Raw genomic sequence first — 22,654 nt, 5'->3', positions numbered from 1 at the left:
TGATCTGTCTTGTGGTTGTGTTCTTGGCTAACAGGAAAACAAGTAGGGATCAGTATCGCAAACTAGATTAATATCAGTTTCCTCATTCTGCAGCCAATTCACAGCTACCAATGTCAATGCTAAACAAGCATGAGCAAGACTAGCTTAAGAGTGGAAAAGTGGGCGGGGCTTGATTTTTATCAGTTGGCCAATGATTGAAGGATCGGTTTTGTTTTTTTCAAGTTTTCAGTAAAGAGTTAAAAGCCCCAATCAAACCAACAAGCTATGATGTAAATCCCAAATCTCTGATTGAAAACAAAAAAGTATTTGAAAATCAGACAAAAAAACTAAGATAGCAGTATATTTGATGGAAAGTACGAATTATGAATGTGTCAAATTAGAAACGATGACAAAATAGAAAACAATTGGTTTAAATATATTCATTGTATGAAAATAACGTACATTTTATTGGGAATTTATATATATAAATATATACACACGATAGGTAAAAATTGATAGCCTGAATGCACTGTAAGTCGCTTTGGATAAAAGCGTCTGCTAAATGCATAAATTTAATTAAATTTCATTTAAAATGTGTGTGTGTGTGTGTGTGTGTGTATATAAATAAAACCAATATTGACATCATCTGAGAGCATAGAAAGGTTGCATCATTCACACAGTGGGCAGAGCTTTTGTCACCATTCTCTGATTGGTTGAATTTTTCTGCAGAATCATGGGTAATGTAGTTTTTCACCAGGAATTCTGCCATTAAACTTTTTTTTTTTTGGGGGGGGGGGGGGGGTAAGTTATATAAAATAAAGTGGATAAACCATTGATTAACAATCACATAGCTCAAAGAAGGTTTGTCTTTAATGTTTAACAAATTAAAAAATAATAATAATAGGATTTTTACTTCTGGACTCTAAGACCAAAAACTGGTTTTTAACAAAGTAAATGGTGGTCATTTTGATTTCACAGTGACTAAAGGAGATTCATGAGCCATTTTGGTGGCTCTCTTCAATGTGAATTAATTGTGAATGCACAAAAAGTCCTTTGGTGGTATATTTTTAATCTTTACACACATTCAAATATCTTCTACAACAGGTACGTACATTTTTGTAGTATATTTTTAAGTCAAATACACATTGAATGAGTGCATAGAATTGATTAAATATTTGATTATTTTATATACACAAGCTAATCGTGTCACATGATCTGTCATTAATCGTAAAAGATCATTCATTTCACCTGTAACACGATGTATTCATAAATAACACAACAGACGGCAAAACAAACAGAAGCTAGGCTAAGCTAAGCTAACGTACATTTGATCATAATACTTCCAAAAGTCAAATTAATAATGTTAAACACTTTAAACCCTTGTTAGCTATATACATTGGTGGGAAATACAGTTTGACCTACTTTATACTGCTCTACAGACTTGAATGTTTGCATTAGCGTGCTGATTAGCCGCTAATACCATGATGTCCTTCGGTCTTCAGGATTAGCGTGGGAACTGGGAGGATTGTGTATATGAAAACAGATGACAGATGTCACAAATCAAGCTGAATTTCTCTCAGATGTCTTACGTTCTCTGAAAAACACAGATGAGGAAAAGCATGTGCTGGTGTGAGATAGCATTAGCATGAAGTTTGTCCAGCGTCAGGAAGTAAGACGCCGCTAATGGTTTTCTGTAAGTGTGTCTGTGTTTGAAAGCTTTCCGAAAATAAACGCCTCCTGAGATGACCTGCTTTATGTGTTCTCTGTGTGCTGGTAGATTGCGTAACTTTACATGCATCTCCATTGACAGCCTTTCAAGAGTAATTATTTTTAAGGACTAATTAAATTGGAAGAATTATATTAATTGTTAATATTTCATTATATTTTTTACATACTTGTATAGTATTTATTAATATTTTAAATTAGCCTTTCTTTTTATCTTTTCAGTTTTAGCACAGTTTTTGTTTTAATAATTTTATATTGGATTATTACTTTTTTTTTTCAAGTTATTTCGTTGTACAACATTTCTACGTTTTCAAAATTATTTTGTAGGTTTTTCATCTTATATTTATATGCTATTTTATTTAAGTAATTGAAAAAGTTTAATATTTTTAATTAAATAAATCTGCTATTTACAGCAAAGAAATAAACAGCAATAATTACCGAAATATACTTTTATTCTTCTTTTACGATTTATGATAACTGCCGCACACTTTGAGGCAATGCAAATTAATTGTTAAATGAAAGATCAGAAGAAAAAAAACAATAAGTAATATATATATATATATATATATATATAATATTTGAAACTAGCATAGATAAAATATATATATAAAATATGAATTTATTAATATTATTTTAATTATATTTAACCATTTTTATTTTTTATATTTGACATATATATATATGCAAAGCTAACATATGTAACTCCTACATTTTTATATTTAAATACAAAAAATTTTAATGTAAAAAAATGATCCTTATGTAAACAATTTTACTACAGGACAAAAAGGAAGAACTTTTTCCCTTCAAAATATCTTAGGTCAGGCATTACCTCTAAATGCGTCAGTTCTTCACGTCTTCCAAAGCTTCCCAAACATCAATTAAAAAAACGTCAGGGAAGCCGAAGTCGCCCAGAACAGAGTCGAGCGCCTCGGCGAAATCATCTGGGCTCTTCTTGTTCTTCCCGGCCTCCACGATGGTAGTCGCTGTTGGACACAATTGGGACACAAGATCGAAAAAATAGCATTGCATCAGTGTCTCAGCAATGGATGTGAATGGGTGCCGTCAGAATGAGAGTCTGATAAAAACATCACAGTAATCCACAGCACTCCAGTCCATCAGTGAACATCTGGAGAAGACAGAATCTGAAACAAATCCGGCATTAAGATGTTTTTAACTCAAAAAGAAGTCCATAAACGGAGCTGTTTAAACGCTGCTTGATCTGTGCAGATTTCTCTCCTGATTCAGACCAGAACACTTTTTCACTGGAGGAAGCGTTATTATGGATTTCTGTTTTAGTTAAAAACGTCTTAATGCTAGATTTGATTCATCTTTTGTCTTCTCCAGATGTTCACTGATGGACTGCTGTGGATTGCTTGTGGTGCTTTTATAAGACTCTCATTCTGACGGCACCCATTCACTTCAGAGCAAGTGAAGCATTGCTACATTTCTCTAAATCTGACAAAGAAACTAAAACCTGCTACATCTCGGATGACCTGAGGATGAGTCAATTGTCAGCTAATTATAATTAGGTTTTTTTTGGAACGAGTCGCTCCCAGGAGGCCATGGAATGCTTCCAATAATGCTTGTGATGAAATGCACCGAATTCATGGGAATTAGAGAAGAGGTTCTGCTCGAGTTGCAAATGCCTTTTACGGTAACGTCCAAATCTCAGAAGAATCTCACCGAGCTCGGGGTCACGAATCCCCATGTAGCTCTCCAACAGGTCGTCGATCTTCTCGATGGCCTTGTCTTCGAGCTCATTGGGCTGTTGAAAGACAAATGGTTGGAGATGGAGAGCAAGATTAAGGTTGAAAAGGCCTGGGATTTGCATCCTGACTCACGATTTCCTCCACCGTAGCCGATCCTTTGGAGCGCAGCCGCAGCGTCTCTTTCCCGCTCACCATTTTTCCCTCGCTGGACTTTGGTGCCCGCGTCCTCTGGCCAATCATATCTGATCGACACAAACACAAACAACCTCTCAATCGCTTCAGTGCATTAGAGATCGCCATCTGTTGTGATGTGGGTGCAACGGAAGAAACAGATTGAATCATCAAGAGAGCGATTGATGAATTCCTGTTTCCTGTTATGGCTTTGAAAAGAAATTATGAGAAATCATGCGACTCATATCCGCTTTGGGATTACAGTAAATGTAAGCATTGGTATTTACTAATATATCATTTCATTCATCGATTTCTGTTTTGTTTTACTTCATGTACTGAAATAACTAAAACTAAAACTGAAATAAAAGGGAATGAAAACTATATAGATGTGGAACAAAATATAACAAAATGACAAAAACAAATTACAAAATTTTACTAAGACAAACTATGATATTATATTAAATAATGATACAAATCAAAATAATGAATTACTGATGCACAGCATTTATATATATATATATATATATATATATATATATATATATATATATATATAATTTATTTAAATTATAATACAGGCCGAAACTACTATATTTTTATTGTTATATATTTTGTATATACTTAACACATATTTTTTTTTTCTGTATATTTCTATATTAGTATTAGTGCTTTCGAATGATTATTTGCGATTAATCGCATCCAAAATAAAAGTTTTTGTTTATATAGGATATATGTATGTGTGCTGTGTATATTTATTATGTATATATAAATACACACACATGCTTGTATATATTTCAGAAAATATTTTTCCCCGTATTTTGAAAAATATATATATTATATTCTACTGTATATTGATTATTGTTATATAATAACCATAACTATGATAATTGTTAATATAGTAATTAATTAATTTAGTTTTCCCCGTATTTTGTATATGCTTTTAATTTACAATAATAGTTCAACTACAGTCAAGCTAAACCTTTAAAACAGGAGTTAGCTTTGCTACAAGCTACCAACAACTAACCCAATTTTAAAAGGCAATATCACTTTAATTATACAAAGCTAATAGCTAAAGTATAACTATTGTGGTGCTATATTGAAGAGTAGCCAGGAATCACTACTTTTAGTTATTTAGCAAGACGGGGCTTGCTAAGGTCTGCATTAGCCGCAATTAGACAGTGGCGGCCATTTTTGTTCCTTTGATCTTCTATGTACAAACACAGTGAGGGGATTGAGCGCGCGCTTCTCTCACAAAGGCTAATCCATCACTCGAAAACATCCAATTAGCTAATGCTATAATGATAATCAAAGGCCTTTCAATTATTAACGGCAGTAATGGTCTGTCACCGACAGCAGAGGCTGCTGTGCGCGCGCTTCAGCTAATTATCACTATTTACTGCTTTGAGTCTGTAATTACTCAGACCTGTGCGAGGGCTAATTACTAGCTCGTTTATGAAGGCTAGTAGTTCATAAAGACGCGGTTCAAATGCATTAAACCTGCTTTCTCAAGCAGCTCCTGTTAAACCCTGCAACGCTTCCTTGATAAATGGCGCGTCTCCGTCGATGTCGGTCTTTAAAACTGAATTTATTTACAGTACAATTTGAGGAAATGTCCTCTTCAGGCTCAAGAGTTCACAGTTATTTGAGGTCACTGTGATGTAACGGTATAAATCTGAGTAAATGACATTTAATAGCCTGTTTGTGTTGAAGAGCTGCTGAAACCTTTCTGAAAGCTATACTGTGTTTTACTTGTATATAAAATACATTTTTTTTTATAAAATAATGTTAATAATATGCTACATATAGTACATCCAATATAATCTATAGCCTATATAATACACATAGAATGTAAATGATTTGAAATGGTAGTATACTTCCAACCCATTCTCACTCCAAAGGCGTCAAAAACCGAAGCATGGTCAAGCGCCCCTAGCGTCACTTTTATGACGCCAAATGTGCCTCTCGGCGTCGAATATCGAAGCACTACGACCTTCATTGCTTTCAATGGGAAACTTTTGGCGTCAGAATTCGACACGAGGACATGAGATGTTTATCGCTATGAAATCACGTTCAAGAAGTCTCATTCAGCACACATCGCGATACTTGCTATCAGTGACAGTTCCACAGTTTGGGTGAGTAGTCGTATATACGCTCTTTTAATGCCTTTTATAAAATGTATTCTGTCTTATTTATTAATCAAATTAGTGCCATATGTTTAATCGCTGTATTATATCGGTCATCCGCGGCTGTCTTTGAGTTTCATTGCGTTTAAATAAATGAACACAGCTGCTAATTAGTCTGATTAAACTCTATCTGTCACGTGACGTGCCATAGACCTTCGATCCGTTTTATATTATTATTAATTTCAGGATCAATGATGTAAGTTGTATTTGTAGTAAAATCATGGTAATCACGACACTTACAATAGTAATAAATGAAATGTGAAGTTAAAACACAGTAAACAGGACATTAGTAACTGTAACTGTAGTTTTACTATAGTATATTAATAATCAATACAACAATACAATAATCACCAAACCAGCTATGTTTGTATCACTGTAATGTTAGTTTTTTTATGTGCTTTTATATGACAGATATCACAGTAATCATATGTTCTGTACCATGCTTTTAATACCTTTTAATGTAAATCCAAAAAAAAAAAAAAAAAAATCCAATTAAAAATAAATAATAAAACATGCATTTTTCCATCTTGCAGTTCTTTCATATCAGTTTATATATATATATATATATATATATATATATATATATATATATATATAAATATTTTGCTCACAGATCATTATTAACATTCTGTATATAATTCAATTTTATTTTCTCTCCCCTTTTTTATTATTTTTATTTTTAGCTGAAAAGACGTAAAGGCAGTCAGCCCAGTGGTGTTTCTGGAGAGGGATTCCTTCAGAAATGGAGAAGACAGAAAGCTGCGGAGGCAGATATTTGCAGCAGTAAGTCTGTGATAGTTTGTCCCTTTTATCAAACATTCCTGCTGTTATAATTTGTACAGCATTTGTTGTTTCTTAAACTGTTGCACTGTCCAAATACCCACACGAGCCATCTTTGCACTTGACCACTTGATTACTTATTTGAAGTCTTTCCTGTATTTGGCCTAGTGTTCGAGTGAGCATGATAACCACAAGTGTGTGTCGAACTTTTCATGACCTGATGACTGTGTTTCCCAATCCTGATCCTGGAGAACCCCAGCACTGCACGGTTTTGGCGTCTCTCTTATCTGCCTTGGAGTCTTCACTGATGAGCTGATGAGTTGAATCAGGTGTGTTTGATCAGGGAGACATCTCAAATGTGCAGTGTTGGGGTTCTCCAGGACCAGGATTGGGAGCCACTGCCTTATGGGACACTTATGTGTTTACAGAGATTTTTAATAACTAATTATCAATATTTCACATACTGTACATTGGACAGCTTTCCATGACCTCTTGTGAGATCTCGGCAAAAAGTCTGACGATTTATTCCAAAACATGATGCATGATGGGATACACTAAGCTTTGTATAGCGCTCCGGAGCAGTATTGGAGAGGTTTAGTGTGTGTTAAGGATGCTGTGCTTTGGCATTATTAAGACCGTCTCGTTCACACACTGTCACGTACACACACTCTCAAGTGGCCAAGACTGCAAGTGTGGGTATCTGGACAGGGTCAAAGTCTTAAAAATGATCCCTAAACACATCACAGTCTTAATAATCCAGTTTAACACTTGTATGATATTGTACAAGCCCCAGGACAGCCTCATCTGACACTATCAAAAGAATTCATATGACTATAGCTTGCTATTAATTACTTGCTTTCAATAATGGATGCATTTAACTTTTAATTATACAGCATCTTTACAGAGGTGTAATGTACAAGTTGCACGTAATTAATAATATTTCCTTCTTTCTGTTTTACAGGATTTTTTGCAGATAATCCTAATGCTGTTCTTCTTTTTCAGGTCTAAAATATCAAGCTCAACAACTCACTCAAGAGCCAACCCTCACAAACCTTCCTAAAAACTAAAAGAGCTATTACTGAGTCTCAGCGAATCTTGCCATGATCAGCTCTTCCCAGGTACATTTGTTTAGAATATTTTTTTTATTTACTCCTCAAATGCTCTGGTCTGAATCTTACTTTAAATTAACTTAATTATGTTTAATGAGCAATATTATTTGCACACAGAGTAAGTAGAGATTATCTTGTTTCACAGAAGAGAAGGAAGACCAAGGAAATGATTTGCTCAGGATGAGAAATGAAGATGGCCATCTTGTGCTCAAACAAACAGAAGTCCTCTGGTATGTGTGTGTTGAAGCAATGCTGTGTTATACAACATTTTATGATGATCTCTCACAGAACTGGTCATGTCAGCCTTGATTTCTTTTTTTACTATTACAATTACAGCATGTTAGCAAAGTGTGACTGGACATTTTTAATATTATGTTTTTAAAAACACACCACCTGTTTTAAAAGTAGACAAGTATCATGAAATTGGTTTAGTTGATATAAACACCAATGTACATTATTTCATTGTTTTCTAAATGTTATGTTATAAATTGTGAATTGATAGTGGATTGGTTTGAAGCCAGGCCTTACACTGCACAGACTAAAACACATTTGTGAGAGAAGTCAGGAACTTTGGAGAAAGATTCTAGAGGAAGAAAACACATTTACTGCAACAATAGATGAATTCTAGAGTCTATGAGAACTACACATGCTAATGCAGTCTCATGAGCAAGACCTTTGCCTCTGTAACTTTTTCTTAATTCTTTAATTTTTATTGCAGTATTTTAATTTGTACAGATGATCTCATCAGCCAAATGAGGGGTTTTGACCAAGTGATGCTCTTGAAAGGAGTGAAAGAAGAGGATGTGCTAAATTGTCTTCAGAGAAAAAGCTTCTCAAAAGATCTTAAAACAGCTTGAAGAATGGTAAGTGTACAGTACTACAAGGTTCATAGTTACTCACCCTGCTAAAATCACACAGAACATAAGCTGAGCTCTCTGTCCATTAAACAACTTGATCTGGATTGTGTGTTTCACTTCAGGTCTGGGATCTTAGGACTGAGAGATCCTCTGGCTGAGAGAAGCTACACCACATCAGTGCTGGACATCAACCACAAACTGTTTCCAGACATGAGAGAAGAAGATCACGATGGGGAGATGAAACCAGTTTAGATGTGATGATGGGAATCATTATTTTCTGGAACAGTATCTCATGTCTTATATATATCACATGATCTGTATCACAGTTGACTGGATGGGACTGTGTGACTTTTAAGGACATTTCATCACTCATCTGTGTGAACTGATTTATATATGAGGTTAATGTATTTTTGATGATAATTATTTTCATTGAATCTTATTCGTCTTGATGCTACTTTATCAACTTTATAGTCTATGCTTCAATAAAATGAAAATGGTGAATATTGTGTTCTGAAGATTCTTGTTAAATACATAATTTTACTAGGTAGGCTCATATGTGTTTATTTTAGACTTGGAAAAACTACATATTAATTATTGGGATTATTTTTTTATTTAAGACATAAACATTTTTGATCAGATTAATAACATCTGGGACATCAGTACACCAGAAAGTAATTTTTTTATATTTTAGTAACAAATATGCAAATTCTTTAGTGAAATAAAGGGAGTTACGAGATTAACTATTCTGCATTACAAGATGGTGCCATGGGCTTTATTGTTACAAACACTTGAGGGATAACTGAGAATGTAGCAGGAATGATCAATGGGATCTTGTACTGCATTAAAACCAAGAGCACACACATGATGTCCAGCACCTGAGGAGCAAGATACGGGGGTGAGGAGGACATTTTTACACTGATTTTTGCTAAATAGTTATATATATATATAAATTAATATTCTTAGCACTGCATGAATTTGTCCTTGTGTAATAGTGAAGTATCACAATGTTTATACATTGTCCTTGATTACTGCTTTACAGGTGGGGAATAGATAAAGGCAAGTTGTTGCAGGTTCATCCATTATATTTCTTGCCATATACTTCAAAAATCAAATAAATAATCTATTATTTTCATTATTAAATCATTTCTTTCTAATTTTTCAATGTTTCATCAGATGGCCTCACAATGTCCTGTCAAAAGGTATAATAGTCATGATGAATAGAATAGAAAACAGAGGACTGTGAAAACTGTCAGATATAAATGTGACTCAGCTCAGTTTGTTGTCCATGATGAGTAGAATACATATATGTAGGTTTTACTGCCCTTCTATCCCCAGGGGCCCAGTAGCACCCCCCGGAAGAGCCCAAAACTGTACATTTCAAATGGCTGTAAATCAGAGTCCAATTAACATATCAAAGAGAAAATGGGCAGGATTATTACTTATGCTATGCTGATAAAATAATGTTGAGCTCAGTTTTCAGAAATAAATGGAAAGCTGACATAAAGGCATTTTAAATATTGCTCACTGTAAAATACCACATTTCAGCCTGCCTCTCAAATATATCATAGAGGTTTGCACAATAAACATATTTAGATATCCAGTTTTCCTTAAAATAAATAATTTATTTCGTTTCGTTAATAAAAAGTTTTAAACTACATTACCCACAAGCCTCCGTCGTTCTATCTATGCAAAGGCAACACTAGGGGGCTGTTTTTTGTAGTTCATTGAAGTTATGCTTAGGGTTAGGATTAGGATCTCGCTAAAGATGTCATTTTTGTCAAGATAGCAACACTTCATTGTTGACTTAATATATTACTAATGTGATGATAGCAACAAAACATACTTTTTTACATGATGCGCTGTTTAATATGGGTTAAAAGATAGTCCAACCACAGGCTGTCCTGAAAATTCATAGCCAATGACATCAAAGCTGAGCAGCAGCGACACACTTCCTTATCCATGTATGACCGACGTCTTTCGTTTTTCGGCTGAAGGGATAGATTCGGTTAACAATAGATTAAGCTTGCTACTTATTAGATTCGGTTTTATTAACGTCTTCACCTTCCTCCGTTGTTCAGCTTGACAAACATTGGGCAATATTGATGTGCACATGCCCAGCAGTCACAGTTGTATCCAACAGACAGATTCCTCTATAATAAATATAAGACACATTTTTAAGATTTGTATTTTTTTTTTTGACCAAAGACAAATATATTTACTAATCAAATGATGTGCTTCTAAAATTTACATTGTATATTACATTGTGTTTTAAAGTTAAAATTGTTCACATTTGTGTTTCTGTGATTTACCATTCTCTACCATTTGAACTCTAGGAATAAAAACTGAAATTATAAATGAATGAATGAATGAACAAATAAATACATAAAGCATAATAAACATGCATATTTTTGTAAGGATCTTCCATTATTTATTGATATGTCAAACTCATTTAAAGACAACATGCCCAAATTACTACACTGCGTCCTCTGTCACCAAGCTCGTTTTTGCCACCATAAAGAATAAAAAGGCAGTTATGTTGTAAACATTAACTATTTTCAGTATGCAAATGAAAATGCTTTTATTAAAAAACAAAACAGTAAATACAGTATGTCTTTCAGAGAACACTGGAAAAGTGTTGTGACCAAAATGTTATACAACACAATGTAAATGTTTCAAACTCACAAAAAAACACCATGAAGACATGCATGTCAAGTGTGCAATATATTTTTAATATGGAGCGCTTTTTTTAACTATTGTTTTCATCACTGGTTCTGTAATGTATTCATTATGAGCTTATAATTAAAACAAAGTTACATCTTCTGCAAAAATCAAACCACTGCAAAGTCTAATCACTGATCCAGGGACCATTTCTGTGTGTGCGGGGGATAAAGAGTTAACGAGGTGAGTCCTTGTGCATGATGGAGCTACAGCGTTATCCTCAAACAATCCTGTAAGACAGAAAGGAAGGAAATATTAAATTACATTCAACTTATACATTACACTGTGTTTTGTTTAGACCATAAAAGCAGCCTCTGTAAAAACTTGAGAGTGTGTGTACGTGACAGTGTGTGAACGAGACTGTCCCCGGTCTTAATAATGCCAAAGCACAGCGTCCTTAACACACACTAAACCTCTCCAATACTGCTCCGGAGCGCTATACAAAGCTTAGTGTATCCCATCATGCATCATGTTTTGGAATAAATCGTCAGACTTTTTGCCGAGATCTCACAAGAGGTCATGGGAAGCTGTCCAATGTACAGTATGTGAAATATTGATAATTAGTTATTAAAAATCTCTGTAAACACATAAGTGTCCCATAAGGCAGTGGCTCCCAATCCTGGTCCTGGAGAACCCCAACACTGCACATTTGAGATGTCTCCCTGATCAAACACACCTGATTCAACTCATCAGCTCATCAGTGAAGACTCCAAGGCAGATAAGAGAGACGCCAAAACCGTGCAGTGCTGGGGTTCTCCAGGATCAGGATTGGGAAACACAGTCATCAGGTCACGAAAAGTTCGACACACACTTGTGGTCATCATGCTCACTCGAACACTAGGCCAAATACAGGAAAGACTTCAAATAAGTAATCAAGTGGTCAAGTGCAAAGATGGCAAGTGTGTGTATTTGGACAGTGCAACAGTTTAAGAAAAAACAAATGCTGTACAAATTATAACAGCAGGAATTTTTGATAAAAGAGACAAACTATCACAGACTTACTGCTGCAAATATCTGCCTCCGCAGCTTTCTGTCTTCTCCATTTCTGAAGGAATCCCTCTCCAGAAACACCACTGGGCTGACTGCCTTTATGTCTTTTCAGCTAAAAATAAAAATAAAAATAATAAAAAGGGGAGAGTAAATAAAATTGAATTATATACAGAATGTTAATAATGATCTGTGAGCAAAATATTTATATATATACATATATATATATATATATATATATATATATATATATATATATATATATATATATATATATATAAACTGATATGAAAGAACTGCAAGATGGAAAAATGCATGTTTTATTATTTATTTTTAATTGGATTTTTATTTTTTTTGGGATTTACATTAAAAGGTATTAAAAGCATGGTACAGAAAATATGATTAGTGTGATATCTGTCATATAAAAGCACATAAAAAAACTAACATTACAGTGATACAAACATAGCTGGTTTGGTGATTATTGTATTGTTGTATTGATTATTAATATACCATAGTAAAACTACAGTTACAGTTACTAATGTCCTGTTTACTGTGTTTTAACTTCACATTTCATTTATTACTATTGTAAGTGTCGTGATTACCATGATTTTACTACAAATACAACTTACATCATTGATCCTGAAATTAATAATAATATAAAACGGATCGAAGGTCTATGGCACGTCACGTGACAGATAGAGTTTAATCAGACTAATTAGCAGCTGTGTTCATTTATTTAAACGCAATGAAACTCAAAGACAGCCGCGGATGACCGATATAATACAGCGATTAAACATATGGCACTAATTTGATTAATAAATAAGACAGAATACATTTTATAAAAGGCATTAAAAGAGCGTATATACGACTACTCACCCAAACTGTGGAACTGTCACTGATAGCAAGTATCGCGATGTGTGCTGAATGAGACTTCTTGAACGTGATTTCATAGCGATAAACATCTCATGTCCTCGTGTCGAATTCTGACGCCAAAAGTTTCCCATTGAAAGCAATGAAGGTCGTAGTGCTTCGATATTCGACGCCGAGAGGCACATTTGGCGTCATAAAAGTGACGCTAGGGGCGCTTGACCATGCTTCGGTTTTTGACGCCTTTGGAGTGAGAATGGGTTGATACTTCTCATAACAATAAATATGTAAATGCATTTATTATTAAATATATATTTGTGGTCAAGAGATTCAAAATACATTTTTCATTTAATCACAGCATTTTGATTTTATTAATCTAATATTATTTTATGTTTTATTCCTGCTGTTTAAGCCAAAATGACTATGACATGACTCAAATCCCATATTTCTTAAAAAAAAAAAACGTATATTTATATTTTTAAACGCATTTTGCTAATTTTAATTACATTTATTTTCCATTGTTTGACCACACGGTGGCGCTCCACTCTTCAATATATGACCACTACAATTTGTTTTAAATTAGTTTCTTAACTTTTCATACTGTGTGTAAATATTTTAATGAGATGTGTGTATGTGTGTGTAAATATTTAAATAATATTCTGTAAATAAATATGTTTACAGCTAACAAAACAATGATTAACATACTACATACATGAAATGTTTTAAACGTAAATATATATAATTGTGTTTTATATGGTACATTTTTAAATGAATACATGTGCAATGGTTTAATAAAATAATTATTTTAATCACATAATAAAATAAAATAATATATTGTTATTATAATTTTTCATTAGCATGCTACTCTAATATATAGTGTGAACACACGATGGCGCTGTTCTCCTAAACATAAGCTCCAGTCTGAGTTGATATGTGTCTGAGATGTTTGGCATTAGCTGTGGATCTTCTGACGAAGCGTTAGATGTGTTTGTTTGACTTACCGAAGGCTTTCTTGGGCTCGACCAGACGCAGGGTGAACGGTGTTCCTCTCAGCTGCTCCTTCAGCATCTTCGCCACTTCATAATGCCGACATCCCACAATGCTCTGGTCATTAACAGCCTCGATGTGATCGCCGACACACACCGTCTTTAGTCGGTCGATGGTGCTGCCTTCCTTTATCCTCTTAAACATAACAAATGATAGTATAATATATGCAAACATATATTGCATAATCATGTAAAACATAATAAAATAATATAAAATAGAGATATTCTATCAATTCTGGTGTATTTTTGTTTTTTTATTTTGTTTTACATTTAAATAGACTTTTTCTGAAATGCTTGTAACTATTTTATAATTTCATTGTATTTTTAACTGCTTTGTTTTATTTTTCTTCTTCTTTTGTTATTGTATATGTATTTATATAGTTTAAGTTCCCTGCAGAAGTAACGTTTCATTGCAAAATGAAATGCAATTTAACTTACCCCCCCCCCCCCTTTTTTTTATTTAAATTTTTAACATTCCCAAACTTACCCCAAACTCATTTCATTCATTCAATCATGCATTCTCTTATTTTTTCTATTTTATTTTATTTCATTAAATATATTTATATAATTTAAATTGTATTATTATTTTTTGTCCTTTTTATTTATTTATTTATTTTTTAGGAGCTCAGATTAAGATACTCAATATTCTAAACTTTTTTCTAAAACTGGTCCGTAATTATACCCAAATGTTTTTTTGGGTGCTCAAATGTTAAGACTCAATATTCCCCCCAAAATATTACAACATTATTATTGACTGATTTATTTATGTTTTTATTTATTTTTTTCCCATTTTGGAGACTCACATTTTTTATTATTTATTTATTGTATTATGGAGGGATCAAAAGGTAAGATTTTCAATATTCCATACAAAATTATTCCAAAAGTATTATTGATTAATTAATTAATTAATTTCATTATTTCTTTTTTTTTTTTTTTTGTTCTATTTCCATTCTAAAGAGTCAAATTCTTAATTGTACCAAACTGGTCGTAATTATTCCAAAAATGTCCAAAGTTATTTCATTCATTCATTCTTTTGTTTTGCTTTTATTGTTTGTTTTTTCGCGGGAGTTCAAATGTTACTCTTCTCCACACTAGTTTTTCAGGAGACCGTTAGCCGGTTGCCATGGTTACTCTGGTCAACGCACTTTGATGAAGGCGAATCCCGCGCCGTTGTCGGTGATGGTCAAGCCGAGGGCGTCCTCGGTTTTGACGACCTCCACCTCTTTGGTTTCACCCCGCACGTGCGCGAAGATGAAGTCCTCCAGACCGATCTGACCGCCCAGCAGCTTCTGCATGTCCACCTTGTGCGAGTTCAGCGTGCAGAAGAGGATCTTGAGAGAAAAAGCAGACACCAGAGCAGAACCGTTAACGGCTTTTTCCATCGTGAGCGCGCGCGCGTGCGTGGCCCCAGTCACGCGCACCACACACGCTAGATGGAGCTGTGGCGGTTAACTAGTACTTTCACGGTAACTCTCCAATATAACGAATATTGTGTGTCAATATGGAGTTAGCATCGTTCTACGTTGACATACGAAGACAAACTTTATTTGTATTCGTATTACAATGTTCACAGACGCTAACACTCCTGTTTGCTAGCATTCAGGCGCGAGTCTCCTTGTTAATTTCCATTAAAAGATTTGTTTACTAGACACAAATAAATGTAAGTAAGGTTTTAACGCTTAACTGTTCACGTGATCATTTTAACTTTTTCATACTGTTCAGTTTGAGATAAAAACATATTTTTTTCCCGCCTTGACCCTGATAACAAGTTCCTGAAGGACATTTTATCCTAAAGTCTGTGATTTTTATGGTTAAGTGTTTTTTGTTAATAAATAGCAGTGGTGGACGAAGTACACAAATCAAGTACTTGAGTAAAAGTACAGATACGAATAATAAAATATTACTCCAGTAAAAGTAAAAGTACTCCTTTTTCAATTTTACTCAAGTGAAAGTACAAAAGTACTCAATTTTGTATGTACTTAAGTAAAAAAGTACTGAAAGATAGATGTTTGCAATTTTATATAGGCTAATTTAATTTTATATTAGCACTTTTTTATATATATAATCCTACTGCTCAAAATACCTTTTTCCAAAATAACCACTATATGGAGTCAAGATATATTTTTGTTGTTGATATGGACTACGCTTACGAGAGTAATGTTCACTGTGAAGCTTAAACTGTGATGTACCTGAGAGAAAACAGAGATGATAATCTGATCTTCACCAGTAAGAAAAAAGTATTTTAAAGTTTGTGGTTTTACAGAACACCACAGTTATATATGACAAGATAATAAGGCCTGCAGTTAGGAAGAACATCTTAAGGAAAATATAATTATATTTTCTTAATGATTTTTTTCCTTCTCAAACCTTGTCTGCGGTGTAAAAACACCCCTGGCCAAACGGGGTGCATCTCTTCCCCTCTTTGATAATTACTGCAGTTACCATGTTCTGAACATCACATCCTTTCTTTTCTCCCCAGATGTAATCTATATATCTATATCTATCTATCTATCTATCTATCTATCTATCTATCTATCTATCTATCTATCTATCTATCTATCTATCTATATAGATAACCACCTATATATATATATATATATATATATATATATATATATATATATATATATATATATATATATATACAGGTGGTTGAATAAAAATATTTGGACATTATTTATAAAAATTACCTCAAGTTAGCACCAGCAAGCCTGCTAGACATTTAGCATCAGCTACAATATTTACTTATTTTCAGTACCGTTCTGAATAAACATTCATGTCTGTCTAACGTTACTCGTCTAAAAAAAAAAAGCCTCAAGTCCAAATATTCATTTATCACCAATTAACTGTTTGACAAACACTTCCTGCTTCGAGATCTGAATTAAAAAAAAAAAATCAAACATGCTCTGAAGTCCCAATCTGAACCAACTGAGTCGCGAACAGGCTCCGAAGTGCCGATCTGAATCAACCGAGTCGCGAACAGGCTCCGAAGTGCCGATCTGAATCAACCGAGTCGCGAACAGGCTCCGAAGTGCCGATCTGAATCAACCGAGTCGCGAACATGTTCCGAAGTCCAGAAGTCCCGATCTGAATCAACCGAGTCGCGAACAGGCTCTGAAGTCTCGATCTGAATCAACCGAGTCGCGAACAGGCTCCGAAGTGCCGATCTGAATCAACGGAGTCGCGAACAGGCTCCGAAGTCCCGATCTGAATCAACAGAGTCGCGAACAGGATCCGAATTGCCGATCTGAAAACTTCGACTAAAGAATGTAAAGAATAATTCTATTTCTCTAATAACTCTAACTCTACAACTCTATAAAAGACTCAGATCACGTATCTAAAAATAAATCGCTATAGTAAAAGAGAAATAATAAGAGGAGTGAAGTTTCCTACCGCTCTGCTGTGTTTGGTCCTCAAGCGCCTCTGACGCTCCGCGGCGCGTCTCCGCCCCTCACACGCGCTAAATTAATCATCTTTGCTAATTATTATACATTTACTTCATTGTCAGCTTCAGGTACTTCATTTATTATTGTTCAATGAACTGTTTGAAACAAAAAAAGGTTGTATTTCAGTAATAATTCTAAATTATCAAAATAAAATATATAAAATAAATAATAAAAAATATGATTTTCAGTTACAATAGTTAATCCTAAATTCCGACATTAATAACTTACTTTTAGCAACATCAGACGCACGCGCTCACAAGATCTCACGGTTCTTACTTCTGTAGACTCGCACTAAACGGTTCATTTGAATCAGTGAGTGGTCGACTCCAGAACAGCTGCAATCGGATCATTCTAATTCGTAAACGAATCGTTTGGTGCGATTCGCGATCCAATTTAAAGGTTTATTTTGAAAAGACTCAGTTCGTTCATGATGAATCAGACACCGCTTCTGCGTGTCGGAGCACGTGATATATTATAGGGAGTAACGATATGTTTTATGAAATGTAGTGAAGTTAAAAGTACGATCTTATGCTTTGGAATGTAGTGAAGTAAAAGTAAAAGTTACTCAAAATAAAACTACTTCAGTAAAGTACATATACTTGAAAAATGTACTTAAGTACAGTAACGAAGTAAAGCTACTCCGTTACTGTCTACCACTGATAAATAGTAGTTTTTATGAATAGTTTAAACTTAACGTATTTTGACTTTTTTAAATACTAAAAATATACTTTCCAGAAAGTTCAGGTAAGTTCTCAGGTATTTGAGAAAACATTTTGGTATGTTTGTTTAAAAAACTAAATAATATATATATATATATATATATATATATATATATATATATATATATATATATATATATATATATATATATATATATATATATATATATATTATATTTAAAACATTTACAAACATTTAGCATTTTTATTTTTAATAATTAATGTGTTGAATTCAAGTATTTATTGTTTACTAGCCACTGGCATATACCAAAAAAAACAACAACAACAACTTCTAACCAATGACATATTGGAAAATGTAACTTTTATTTACTTGATTTTTTATTAACTAGTCACAGGCATATATGAAAAAAAAAATTTTTTGAACATAATTTAGTGACAGATATATATATATATATATATATATATATATATATATATATATATATATATATATATATATATATATATAATATTATAAATGGTAATATGCATAATGATCAAGATAACTAATGTGATTTTAAGAACAAGGAACAAAAGCACTCCAACATACTTCCCAAGAAACGAATGTACCAAATATCTCTCTTTAGACCATAAGCGTTTACCTTTGGTCCCCCAAAAAGAGTAGCAAAGACTCACTGTACCTCAGAAGCGGAGATGTTGAAGACCTCTGCGATCTTGGCGTAAAGCTCCTTGACGTTGGTGAAGCCGTGAATGCGTCCCGTGGGGCTCCCGTGTGCGAGCTGTGTGTGAAACACCAGTTTGGGCCTCGGACACGGAGTATGCTCCTGGGGCAGCGGCGGCGCCGACGGGATGGGTCCCCGGTTCTCCTCTTCCCCCGGCGGTCCTTTAGAGTCCTGCGTGTCCGGACTCATGGCTTCTGCGTTCTCCGGGGGCTCTGGGTCACACATCGTCTTCTCGGACTCCTGCATGGTGAAGAGCGAGACGTAAGCGGCCGTCTGTACTCGGGCCTGCCGTGTTAAATTAAAGATGAGGGTAGCCAGGCAACGCTGCACAGGTGAGCGGCTTCTGGCTCTGCTTATAGTGGAAACCCAAAACCGGTTGAGCTAGAGATCTTATGGGTGACACTGGAGAGCAGGACGAACACCTGAAGTGAACCTGGAGACCATCTGTCTATAGAGCTGGCGGAGGGGACGCTCTTCACAAAAGAGATGTGGTGTTTGGTCAAACATTTAGCTGATCTAAAGGAGTAGTTCAGCCAGAAATGAACATTTGAGGAAAATCTGCTCGCCCTCGGCCCATCTGAGATGTAGATGAGATTGTTTCTTCATCAGATTTGGAGAAATGTTGCATTGCATCACTTGCTCACCAATGGATGTGAATGGGTGCCATCAGAATTAAGAGTCTGATAAAAACATCACAGTAATCCACAGCACTCCAGTCCATCAGTGAACATCTGGAGAAGACAAAAGCTGAAACAAATCCAACATTAAGATCTAAAATATGAGTCCATAATAACACTCCTGTTATCTCTCACATCAAAACCCAGCCACAACATCCGGTGCAGATTTCTCACCTAATTCAGACCAGAACACATTATCAATGGATTATGGACTCGTATTTTAGCCAGAAGCAACCGTTTAAAGTTTAAAACTTCTTGGTGTCCTTGTTTCTTACAAACGTGGTTTTTGGTTTCACAAGATTAACTGGATTACTTGTGAATTATGTTTACACTCTCATCCTGACGGCACCCATTCACTTGCAGAGCAGAGAAAATGACTTTTCTTTCAACTGAAATGATATTTTTTTTATAAATATGTAGTTAATATATGTAGCAATGTATTAAGTCTTAAAATCAACTGGGAATTATATTTAAAGTCTATTTTTGACGAACTGCATTTGTATTTGCAACCTCATAATTATACTGAATAAACTGGGCTCATGACTGAAGTCTCTATGAGGAAGATTCATGTGGATCTGATAGATGTGCAGTGTCTCTTCTGTTCAGACGGTGAGTGTAACATGAGCTAATGTGTCAACTTCTTCCTCCAAACACTGCACACACATGGCGCCCGCTATGTTTTATGCATATAAGGGTGCATGCAGGCAGGGGCGGACTGGCCATCGGGAGCACCGGGACATTTCCCAGTGGCCTGCCGGCTGCCGCTGTACCACTGCAAAAACCACTGGTTTTATGAATCTACGAATCAGGCGATCGCGGAGTGAAAATGACACCACCACATCACCAAACATCAGCGAGGCACTGCCTAATTGGCTATATCCAGAGGCAGGCTTTATCTTAGAAAATCGCGCAAAAAATGGAGCCATAAATGCAAAGGAGGAGCAGAGACGGAACGGATAAAAAGGAGAAAAGCCCTGACCACAGACGCAGCAAATTGCTGCAAAATCCCAGCCATGTTCGCCAGTAAGGGAGCAGGTCGGTCAGAATTATCATTTTAGGCTCAAATGATTCGCGAACCCGCTCTGAACTCCCAAACTGACTCAAATGATTCGCGAACCCGCTCTGAACTCCCAAAATTATTCAAATGATTCGCGATCCCGCTCCGAACTGGCGAACTGACTCAAATGATTCGAGAGCCCTCTTTGACCCCCGAACTGATATCTCTTCTGTCTGGACAATGTAAGTTTTGATATGTCATGTCTTTGTGTTCACGAACTGACTCAAATGATTCGCGGACCCGCTTTGAACTCCCGAAATGATTCATATGATTCGCGATCCCCAAACGGACTGAAATGATTCGCGAACCCGCTTCGAACTCCCGAAATGACTCAAATGATTCGCGAACCCGCTGTGAACTCCCGAAATGACTTTAAATGATTCGCGAACCCGCTACGAACTCCCGAACTGATTCAATGATTCGCGAACCCGCTTTGAACTCCGGAAATTATTCAAATGATTCGCGATCCCCAAACTGATTCAAAGGATTCGCGAACCAGCTTTGAACTCCCGAGATTATTCAAATGATTCGCGATCACGCTCAGAACTGCCGAACTGACTCAAATGATTCGCGAACCCGTTTTGAACTCGCGAACTGACTCAAATGATCAAATGATTCGAGAGCCCTCTTTGACCCGCTGTGAACTCCCGAACTGATTCAAATGATTCGCCACTCATAAATCCTCTCCTGTGTTCTCATGGAGTAGTAAAGTGTCTATGAGCATACTTTAGAATCTCAGCAGAAGTACTTTGATTTTGGATGCTGCTCGGCTCACATACTAATTAATGATTAATGTTTGAAAGTGAAGTGTAAAATTAATTATATAAATATTTTATTTGACTAAGTAATTACAGTAGTCTTTATATATTAATAATTGAATTAAAAAATAAGCAAAATAATAATGTTATTATTAAGATGTTGTTATTTGTTCAAATTTACATGGTTTCCAAAAAAACTGAATGTAAACCGAGACAACCATCACATCTAAGATATAATGTGTACCAATAACCTGTTTTGTTTTGTTGTTTTTGTGTAAACAGATATTGCAGATCTGGAGAAAAATGCAGCACTGCTAATCTTACCATTGAGGCCGGACAAATGTTTCTACAGCGGATTTACACTAAAACAGGAAAGAGCCTGAACCGCGACAGTGTCACAAGTTGCCTTACATCCGTAAGTTTTGTTGTGCTTGTTGCAAACTGTTAAATTAAGAGTTTTCCGATCCTAAGCTTAGAAAAAAAGATGAAAAAAGACTTACAGTGCATTCAGGCTATCAATTTTTCACCTATCAAGTGTTCCTGGGGAATCGAACCCCCAACCCCACAATGCTCTACCAATTGAGCTACAGGAACACTACTGTCCTACTTTAGCAAATTGACACAAACACAAAAAGTGTTCTTTTTCTCCTTAACACAACCATTAGTTGCTTAGTTTGTTGAATGGTTACTCTAATAAATCTATTTAGACCACGGTTTGTCTGAATATTTGATTCTGATTGGCTAAAAGGGGTGCATTAAAATAATTTGATTCACAGGTAGATCCAGTCAGTGTAATTACAATTAAAGTTAAATGTGCTGCTGCAATGACATACATGCAAACAAAACACTTGCACACGAGATCGGAGATTAAAATAATTTGAACTGTGACATTTTGCATTTATTTTTTAGTCCAAAATGCAATGCTATTTTACATTTTATTAATTTATTTAAATTCTGTACTTAAAATCTAATGCAAGACCTACCTAAAAAAATACCTGAAAGTCAGTTTATTTTATTTGTATCTTTACTCTGTTGTATTTATTTGTGCTGTTGCTTGTAGTTAGAATATTCTTAATAATATGATAATATATATATATTTTAAAGTATAGTTTTTCCATAAACATAGCAAATACAGCGGTACTGAAACCGTGACTCTAAAACCGTGAAACAAACGAACTGTGAA

General features: G+C 34.9%; 1 protein-coding gene and 2 long non-coding RNA genes across 3 annotated transcripts; 1 reads left to right on the top strand and 2 right to left on the bottom strand.

Moving 5' to 3' along the window:
• Positions 1–1,028: 1,028 nt before the first annotated feature.
• LOC127943352 (PDZ domain-containing protein GIPC3) lies at positions 1,029–19,240 on the bottom strand. The gene is made up of 7 exons (XM_052539742.1): positions 18,938–19,240; positions 15,277–15,462; positions 14,087–14,267; positions 3,546–3,655; positions 3,388–3,469; positions 2,534–2,687; positions 1,029–1,573 (listed from the first exon to the last, which is right to left on the bottom strand). The coding sequence occupies exons 1-6, from the start codon at positions 19,223–19,225 to the stop codon at positions 2,545–2,547; spliced, it is 990 nt and encodes a 329-aa protein (XP_052395702.1). The 5' UTR covers positions 19,226–19,240; the 3' UTR covers positions 1,029–1,573; positions 2,534–2,544.
• On the top strand, positions 6,429–9,013 carry LOC127943353 (uncharacterized). Its single transcript, XR_008149631.1, has 5 exons — positions 6,429–6,550; positions 7,550–7,665; positions 7,802–7,886; positions 8,392–8,519; positions 8,636–9,013. It is a non-coding gene; the product is annotated as an uncharacterized LOC127943353 (long non-coding RNA).
• On the bottom strand, positions 11,001–13,350 carry LOC127943354 (uncharacterized). Its single transcript, XR_008149632.1, has 3 exons — positions 13,095–13,350; positions 12,234–12,333; positions 11,001–11,461 (listed from the first exon to the last, which is right to left on the bottom strand). It is a non-coding gene; the product is annotated as an uncharacterized LOC127943354 (long non-coding RNA).
• Positions 19,241–22,654: the final 3,414 nt, after the last annotated feature.

Source organism: Carassius gibelio, chromosome A22 (genome assembly GCF_023724105.1).
Source record: "Carassius gibelio isolate Cgi1373 ecotype wild population from Czech Republic chromosome A22, carGib1.2-hapl.c, whole genome shotgun sequence".
In the NCBI taxonomy this organism is placed as follows: domain Eukaryota; kingdom Metazoa; phylum Chordata; class Actinopteri; order Cypriniformes; family Cyprinidae; genus Carassius; species Carassius gibelio.
This window is presented reverse-complemented; position numbering and strand designations above follow the sequence as displayed.